The sequence below is a fragment of the Salarias fasciatus genome, chromosome 18 (assembly GCF_902148845.1).
Source record: "Salarias fasciatus chromosome 18, fSalaFa1.1, whole genome shotgun sequence".
Classification (NCBI taxonomy): Eukaryota; Metazoa; Chordata; class Actinopteri; order Blenniiformes; family Blenniidae; genus Salarias; species Salarias fasciatus.
The window spans coordinates 14,534,947-14,544,865 of NC_043762.1; the positions used below are offsets into that span (position 1 = coordinate 14,534,947).

At 42.1% G+C, this 9,919-nt stretch overlaps 1 protein-coding gene across 1 annotated transcript; it reads right to left on the reverse strand.

The window, feature by feature from the left end:
* Positions 1-501: 501 nt before the first annotated feature.
* On the reverse strand, positions 502-4,275 carry espnlb (espin like b). Its single transcript, XM_030115056.1, has 6 exons — positions 4,225-4,275; positions 3,130-3,259; positions 2,799-2,917; positions 2,356-2,538; positions 1,707-2,097; positions 502-1,610 (listed from the first exon to the last, which is right to left on the reverse strand). The coding sequence occupies exons 1-6, from the start codon at positions 4,273-4,275 to the stop codon at positions 502-504; spliced, it is 1,983 nt and encodes a 660-aa protein (XP_029970916.1).
* Positions 4,276-9,919: the final 5,644 nt, after the last annotated feature.

The window sequence follows — 9,919 nt, forward strand, 5'->3', positions numbered from 1 at the left end:
AACAGATAGTAAGAAGACTAGCTATTCCATTTTAGCAATGCCTCAGTGAAACGTGTTAAGTGAAGTTCTCCAATATCTGAAGCTTGTTTTCACAAATTCATCCTCACAGTTTGGCTTTAACGTTGATGCTACTTTTACTACTGCATCACTGATTTTTTGGCTCAAGTCCCAGTGGTGTTATATGTCTGCTCCTCCAACTGAAAACTCTGCAGTTAATAAATCAGACACATCTTTGTATTTGAATAACATGTATTTGTGCCTGGGCCGCATGCTTAATATCACTGATATATAAGTATCTCTATTATACGAATAAGCTGAGAATGGACAAAATATTAAAATTATAAGAAACCACTCAGAGTTTGAAAAACCCTCCTGGATTCAGTTCACAGTTCTCAATAACAACATATCAATGAGCTATTCTTGAAATATGTTTATTAAGCTGCTTAAATAAACACATCACCATCAATTTTTGCAAAAAATGCCACAGTCAACCATAGACATTTAATGTTCAAAGTCAAACAGTTCAGCCTCCTTTTCTTTCCAGAAAGCAAAACTGCGGTCGATGTATTTACAGATATCTTCATTGTTGAAACAGGAGAAGTCTGTGTCATTGCCACTCTCCTCTGGCGTAGCATTTTCAACGATCACCTTGGGCACTAGTCTGGTATCTGGCAGCAGCTGGGATGATGACTGACAGCAACATGATTTAGATTCATTGAAGAAGCGAGCTTTAATGTCCTCGAAGCCGTCGCTCCACTGCCTCCTCCCGGCCTGGATCTCTTGGAGGACGGCCCTGTGGAAGTCTCGCACCTTTTCCCATGGGAAACTCCCCACGTGGTCGAAGACTTCGAAGCAAAGGAGGTGCCTCATCTTCCTCTCCTCGGGCGACAGCTCTTGCTCTAAGATGTGAAAGTAACCCAGCATGAAGAGATCAAGGGTCAAGCTGTCGTGGCTGACGGCGACGCCGTCCACATCTGGCAGGAATTGCTCTGGAGAGTAGATCACTCGAGGATTGTGATTTTGCGAGACGTCCGGAGAGGACAAACAAGCATCTTTGAATTCCATCTTATGTTTCCAGGAGTTTAGCATTTTGTCCACAGCACTTCGCTGCTTGCAGAATTGGAACATGGAGGTGATTTTCTGCTGGGGCTGTGCTGCTGTCATCCTCCCTGGTGCTGCGACCTGTCCCTGTCTCTGCCTCGCTGCTCTCACCGAAATGGCATATGCAGACTTCTTCCAGTGGCTGAGAAAAAGCACCACTATCCGTTCTTTTCTCAAGCTGGTAGTTTCTATTACAGGCACAAGTTTTTTAGGGGCCTCACAGTGGCTGAGCTCACAACTGAGACTTTTACTCGTGTTGTTTCCGGCTGGTGTTCCTGTCGGCGTTGCTTGGCTCTGCAGCGCTTGTCCTCCTTTTGCAACCCCGGCAAAGGGATAAATGCAGCCAATCTGACCCTCGAAGTTGGTTCTGAGAGTTCTGACCGACACTCCAGACTGCTGGATCTCCCTCTCCACCCTCTCCCTGCGTGCCCTGCTGTAGCTGTTACTCTCCAAACGATGGCTAAAAGCAGACGCCATCCCTATGTGCGGTATCCTGCATCCACTCGAGGCTTCCACATGCGCTATCCCGTGACCCTGCTGAGCCAATCTGTGTCCTAAATCAACACCCGAACCTTCGTTTATCTCCTGCATCGCCTCCATAATACCTTCCACTATCCCTCTTTCTCCGTCCAGTGTAGCGCTTTGAGGCAGATTAGCCACCAACAAAGACATGCTTCTAACTATCTCCGAGACACGACTGCACCAGACCGGCAGAGCCAGGTGCATTTTCCCCTCAGAGTCCATCTGCTGCAGGACCTCTTTGTTGAGGGAAATGTTCACAATGGGATCGGGTAAAATGGCTCTCAGCTCCTCGGTCAGCCGGGTCAGCTCCAGCTCGTAGGCCTGACAGCGTTTCTGCAGGGAAACCGACTCAATCTGCTGCTGCAGGTACACAAGGTCCTCTTCTGTCAGGAGCTCACCGAAGGGTCCCAAGACTGCATTGTGTGCTTGGGAGTACTTCCAGCCGTCCACGGGTGTGTAGCCGTTAATTATGTCCTGTCGGAGAAATTTCAGCCAACAAAGGACCGAGTCAGTGTTATTATTCTCATGAGAAAGAAGCATCCTGGGGGGAAAATGACAATAGTGATGGTGAGTTTACTAAATTACCTTCACTGATACACTATTGTGTGGTGCAGTGATAACAGTTCCACCTTTTGACAACAAACATTAGCATCAAATGTTGAAATATTTTCAACAATGTTATAATAACTCTGTCTCCGGTCTTCCCCTCAGCACACAAATACAGCTAAGTACCTGTCTCCTCTGCTCTTCCTCGTCCTGCAGCCTAACCTGCAGCTGCCGCACCATCACCTGTCGCTTCCACTCTGCTATCGGGCGGCCACTTTCATCATGGGTGGGCACGAGGGAGTCGATGTCAGCCAGGATCACATCGACGATCGGTACCTCCTCCTCCTCCTCCTCCTCACTGTCAAGCTTCTGTGGGTGTTTAGTGTTACAGAGAAAAAAATCAGTAAAACAAAAATTTTCTTTTCTTTTTAATATAAATGATTGTTTTCGCGTTTTGAAGATGATGTCCTATGCAAGGATCTGCACTTGATCCATGACCAATGCTGGAGTAACTGTGCTACTGGTAGTTTATTGACGATCGTGTGCTATTTGCCACCTATACTGACAGGTAAAACCAGTTATTAAATATCTGTGCAGGGTTTTGTTTTGTCCTGAAGCAGCCTGCTCACCGTTTGTCCAGTGAACACCGCTGTGAAACCAGCGTGCCTCAGAGACTTTATAGACTTCATCTGAGACATCAGCGTGAGGTCCCTCTCTGGAGGCCTCAGATGAGTGAACGATGTCACCACTGTAAACAAACACAGCGAAAGGCGAAAGGTCAAACGTTCAACTCTTAAATACTACAGTGTGTTTTGGTCGAAGTTTATTTTCATGAAGACAGACAGCAAGGTGGCCAAAAATCACAAATAAATGCAATAAAAAAAAAGAATAGCAACATTTATTGACTGTGTTCAAAATATTTTATGTAACACATGGAAGTGGTATTTCTTTGTGGATCACCTGAGGAGGCAACCTGCACATGCTGGATGGAGCCTGTGGTGGGCTTCCTGGAGGCAGCAGCAGGGGTCAGAGATGGGGGGGCAGCAGGAGCGGGGAGGCGAGGCAGGGGGAGCACCTCCTTCACTGGCTGCTGGGGACACACAGGCGCAGCGCGGACGTGCAAAGACTTTAGAGAGAGTTCGGCAAAGTCAAGAATGTGCTTCCCCATTTCAGCCGGATCAGTCACTTCCCGGCTCTGAGCTCATTTTTCTCTCCTAATTAAAACATCAAGCAGTTTGTACTCATGAGGCCAAGTGTATCTGGGCCTGGCGACGAGGACGAAGCATTTATGAACATGTTTTTTTTTTGTTGTTGTTGTTGTTTTTGAACTGATTCCACAAAATATTTCACTAGGAAAAAAAAAAAAAGAATCATGGCACAAGTTTGACCTATTTTTCATCTTTATGCAAATTAATCAAATGAAACACACACACATGCACGTTTGCCCACACGCACGCACTCACACACACATGCGCACTAAAGTGTTATAGCATAAATGCCATCAGACTATGCTTTCTGCCTCTTCTGGTAATTAAACTTTAAAAATGTCAAATACATGAGTGAACTATAAAACTCTGACATTTTAGATTTAAAGAGTTTGTTGATTAAAACTCAGCCGCATGCTGGTGCAGCGATTAACACTGTCGCCTCACGCGATAAACATTCGCCGCCTGAGTCAGAACACAGGACGTGTGTGTGCGTGTGTGTGTGTGTGTGTGTGTGTGTGTGTGTGTGTGTATAATTTATCTGTTTTCTGTTCCGCTGGTCTCAAAAAAACATGGAGTTCAGGCTAATTATTGTCGCCATCATGGCCTACTGGTTTACATGAGTGTGTGTCATGTGTGTTTGTCCTGTGACTCCGGCTACCTGAGACACAGAGGTTGGATATTTCAGTTTAGCATTTCTTTGTTTGCTGTTTTTAATTGTTATCCTCGGGATACGTTTGTTGTACTGTAAAAAGATTCAAAAACGTATTTATACAAGCCAACACATTTGTAACTTTTAAAAAGTACACACTGAGGTGTAATTTAAACCATTTACACTCTAAAGTCAAACCCTTCTCTGAGTTCCCGGGTGCTGATGAGTGGTCACCTTGCTGTTCTCCATGTTGACTCTTCTCGTTCACTGAGCTGCTGCAAAAAGCTCTTCTGTCTGAAAATGATAAGAACATGAACACAAACACAAACACATAAGACGAGAAGAAAGGGCCCTCCTGGCGTGACACAGACCGCACAGCTCCTAATCTACTTAAAGACCCCCTAATGACACACACGTACACACGCATACGCACACACCAAGTTCATGTAAAGTGACTGCGCCGCTCGTAGTACTTGGACCTAAAACAAGGAGCGTTGAAAGGGGAGCCCGCTCGGTGAATGTAGCGTAGGCCACACACCGAGCGGCAGAAAGATGTTACAATTTGAAGAGACATGATACGCTGCCTCAGGTAACCTCCCCAATTCACTGAGCTTTTTCAGAAGCCTCATGCTTTTCATCACCCTGAGTACTACACGGGTAATAACACGGTTCCTCGCTATTAAAAGTTCCCTCGGCAGGAGAAGCTGATGATTCGTACAAGTTTCTGGCACACGTCACTGTATTTCAAGAAGATTCTAAATCATTGCTATATACAGATCATGGAATCGACACATGTAACCTTCTGCTGTAGTCAGACATACAACTTTATTTAGAAACATTTTACTCTGACATGAGTTTGTAATCTTCTTCTTGTTGGTTTTTTTTTTTTGATCCATTACTGCTGCTGCTGCTGCTGCATTTATTTACTCTATTATAGATAACAAAATTAAGTGTTCTTTTTTTAGATTATAAAAATAAAGATTTAAAAGTTAACACGTGTGAGAAACAACAGCAAATTGGAAGTATTTTGTATGAATTTAGCTCAGAAATAATGTTTTGTCATTACATTAATTTCCTACATAACGTGTTATCGTTGAAATACCCTGTTTGTCTTAATCCATCAGTATTCAAGCTCACCCAACCAGTCCTCATATAACCTGCGCGCATGCTGTACTTACTCATGTATTCCTGAAAGTGACGAATGACCACTGCTGTGACACAGAAGGGCAAGTTTTGAGAACTGCTTGAAAAAATACAGGTCAACTCATCGAAAAGATAAAATAAAGAAGCCGAATATCCACACGCTGATGTGTGTGTCTTCAGCTGGTAGCAGCCAGTAAACTGTAAGACCAAGAAGCTGCATCACTTGCTGGACTCAGACCTTGGGGGTCCTTCTTAGTCTGCATAATTAAAGCGGGGGGATAGGGTGACCAGGACATGGAAGTATAGAACCATCACTGTGAATGTATGTAGGAGGCAACATAATGTAGGCTCTGCGTGTGTGTGTGTGTGTGTGTGTGTGTGTGTGTGTGTGTGTGTGTGTGTGTGTGTGTGTGTGTGTGTGCCTACCACACCAGTTAGCTGGAGCATCAGTGGCCTTAAAGTCCCAGTTTCACTCCTCATTTTGTTTGTGTTTTTTTTCACACAAATTCATTCAAGCTCCTTTAAACTCTGCTTATAAACTGCAATCAGGACAAATTATGAAACAGAAAAAAAAAAGCAAAGCTACTCCTTATTTAAACGACTATAAATGTTTGTTTCTTCCAGAGCCATCTGGCCCCATTAAATCATTTGAATACCCAGTGTGGGGTCATGACCCCGAGAACGAGAACAGCTGCTTGAGACTGAAGTAATCAAGCAGCGACATTTCTAACATACAGTAATTTTATGTGAGTTAAGTGTCTCCTCTTATGCAGGTGATGGTCTAGTAAATCAGAGTAAATGTACATTCCGCTGAGAAGCAGCGGAAATGATTCTCAAACAAGAAGATTGTCTTTTAGTGTCTTTTCATTGTGGATTTAAAATGACATTATGACATCTGTATAAACATTTATCTGTTCGTCCTCCCATGACAGGCTATAGGTGGTTGTTTGAGATCGGCAGAAGTTTTCACTGCATATTGTTTTCATACGTCACATGAATTGTGCCAATTTTCTTGCTATTCTTTATTAATAGGTTTGTTCAAAATGTGCACTTTGTCTACTTTTTCCTTCAGCTTGTGGATGCTGAAATAACCAAAGGTGTAGATACAGTAAATAAGTTATGCCAGTAGGAGTCACTGTTCATCTAAAAAGAAAATGTTGCTGCTTGTTTAGTTTGTCTCTTTGAGGACACCATGGCACTTTGTTAGCAGATATTGGCTTCATAATGATGTTGTTTAGCTCTGACTTTTCAGTGTTTGTTCAGTGCAACTTTCTACTCATAAACCAGGCTACAGAATAAGAATTGGCTTTAAAGAAGAGTTTTCTATCTTAAGTGTTTTACTTACTTACTTTACATCTGATTGATTTTTATTTGCTATTTTTGTAATATTATGAATGTTGATTTACTCTAAAGTGCTGCCGTTGGTGATTCTTTCTGCCTTTCATCAGACCAGCATGCAACGACCCAAACAGACTGGAAGGTTTTTCAATAATTTCTGTGTTTGTTCTGATTGGAACTGCCTGTACGAGTACATGTGAAAAGCACTGCGCTGTTATTGAAACCATTTCTAATGTCTGCCACTCTCTTCCTTCCGAACCGCACATATCGAATAGCAGCAGCTGCATTAGCACGCCGCGCTCCTGGAGCCGTGTGCTTACAGCGCAAATTATACGACGGTGTTGTAATTCCAGTGACGTGTGGAAATAGAGATATAAATCTGAAGTTTCGTGGTTTGATGCAATTAAAATCCTGCCAACATTTAAGCTAATTGCTCAGGGTCTGGTGATAAGTGGCGGCCCTGCACTCAGTCCATGACCTTTGTGTCAAACTGAGTATTCCTGCCTCTGTTAGTAGGGGATTAGTGTGGCTGAGTGTCCCCGCTGCTGCAGAGCACATGGTGAGTACATAATCAATAATGGAAGGCTGCACAAACACAGGCCCGCTCGTGTGTTCACCACGAGCTAAAGTACAAACTGTGACATGGGGCACATGAGAATGGCATGATGGGATGTTATCCATTGGTCAGGTTGCTTTGACAACAACAAAAAAAAAAAAACCTTTGAGGCCATGTGTTTTTTCTTTAAAAGTTCAACATTTTGCTAAAAACAGATTCAAACGCTGCATTACATTTATTGACACCCATTATTGCAGGAAATAAGCCACGTTTTCTTTGGAAACAGTTGAGTTTTCTGTCTCTCTAAAGATCCAGCGTGGTGAAAGCAAGAGCCTCATTTGATTTAAGGGAAGATCCGCCCACAAATTTAGTTATTTTAAGTAAAGAAGCATAAAAAGCATTTCTACACAGAAAAAATATTAAGAATTTTAAGAAAAATCGAGAAAAAAAATCAAACATCACACTCCAGATTTGCATAAGTTTCAACACTCATTTATTTATTTGCTTTGTTTTTTTTTTTTTTTTTGACAACTTTTTGTTATGTGTCCACAGACATGAGAAAGAACTCCAGAACACTCAGAAGATAAACGTGAGCACTGAGATTAAGACTCCATCACAGGCCTCGACCTGTCTCTGCTTCAGCCAAGCAGCTCCGAGCAGAAGTAACGACGGATCCCGCGATCACTCACCATGAACACCATGAGAAACAAAAACAGAACAGATCCTTCACCCAGCACTTTTTACTCTGCGGTGACACTTGACAAAGCAGCAGGCCAGTTATTTTTATTCATCATGGTATACAGAGGAAAAAGAGAGTTAATATCATCTGTGTGATGAGACCCAACACAGAAATCTCCATTTATATACAAGACAGAGCCAAGAGGAAGGTTTCCAGTTAATCATTACAGGGATCATGAATGACAATACTTTACAAGCAGCACGTCAGGGGTGGAAAAGCTGTTGTCATTTAGCAAGCGGTAAGGCAGGAGAAAAGGGGGGGCGGGGCTACAGCAGAAGATAAGTGGACCTGCATGCTTCGATCCAGAGCTATGACAGTTAAGAAGCAGCCAAATATAAAATAATCGATTCATGTACCTTTCAACAATTTACTGGCCAGCACACTAAAACTGTCCCACAAAGTGTTTTTTATCAACATGATACCCTTAACCTATCAGGGCTGGAAGCATTGCGAGTCATCTTCTAGTGGTGAACTCAAAGGTCAAAGCGTTTAGGAGATGCTTCGACTGCCGAAAACATGGCTCCAGTTGTCTTTTCCTTCCAGGGCAGGGCTTCGACATATGATTTTAAAAAATGAACCACTCTTTCTATAAACTCTAGAAACACCATAATAATAATAATAATAATTTAAAAAAAAACAAAAAACAAAGATGCGTTGTGCGTTAAGTGCAATATATTTAAGGAACATAATTTTATGCTTTAAAACTTTATAAATAATCATAGTAACTTTCCATTTGTCTTCTGTACCAGCAGTCAACATACAGTCTGGATCTGTAAGATTTTTACAAAGCAAACACGATCGCACCAAGATGACCCAAAACATTCAGGGTTACCTCATTTTACGTTTTGCGGACGTCAGAGAAACGGACTAAATGTAACAAACTCCAGCTTCAGGCTGCGTTGCTCAACAGGTTGGCTGGCCTGTGGCACACGCAGTCCTGAAACTTTTGTTTACCGACTGTCAGGTTTGCCACAACACTACGAATCACCAGTCAGGAGGAAAACACGGAAAACTGCAAAGGCATTGTGGCTGGCCGACCATTGCTTTGCAATTAATAATCAAATCAATACGTTTTGTATCTGGGAATTACACCAAATATTGTCATTATTGCGTTAAAAAATAAGTCCCTGATCATGAAATTCTTACTTTTTGTAATATATTGTAGATTTTAAAATAAAATTTTGGGCCACCTTGGTGCAAGTAGTACATAAAAAAAAAAAGCTACTAAACCATCTCTGGATATGAAAAACACCAAGCTAATCATACTGATACAAGAATAAGGTGGTCAGATATCGAGCAGCTACAGTACGAAAGCTAAGACAGAGATTGCTTTTAAAGGCAACATTTACAGTCCATGAGAATGAGATACAGGCTGCTCTGTAGCCTCACGGGCAACACCAACATACTACATGGGGTTGCTGATAATATTCACTCTCCAAAACATTGATAGAGATCAATAAAATGATGCTCATGAAAAAAAAGGTTTCTTGCGTTTTCTATCGCTAAACATAAAAGCCCGATCTTGGACAAATTTAACTAAGCTGAGCAGAAATGTTGAAGACGACGAGGGGGATGAAGGGGAGGCACTATCCGGTGCACGGACAACGTTATTGTCCGCTCAAAGCAACTGCCCTCAACAGATTTCAGGTCCATGGTCAAACACAACTTTGTCCTTTCCATTTCGCTACAAGAGGAGTCTTGAATAGTAAAACGCATTTACTGTAGCATCTCTGCTGGCCCACAAACAGACAGAATAAGTGCTTATTTCATTTTTTTTTCTTTGAAAAAAAAAAAAGTACAATCACACACAATACAGTTGTTGTCCTGCTTTGTCTTACAAAATACAAGTCAATTAAGATTCAGTCAATTTTACAGCCATTTTTTTTGCCAAGAGTTGGAAGAGAAGTGAAAGAGGGATGAAAGTGTGTCCGTTGCATCGTCAATTCCTTCGAGATCAAGTTGAAGTTAAAAGCAGATTTGGTTTTCATGGATGCATCAATCTTCTCAACTAACACTTGGCAAAAAAGGAGACTAAATTAATTTAACACGTTATTTGAAATCTCAGTTTTTTTTTGTTTTTGTCGTAACACAACTGCACAGTGATCAGTGATTGAGTC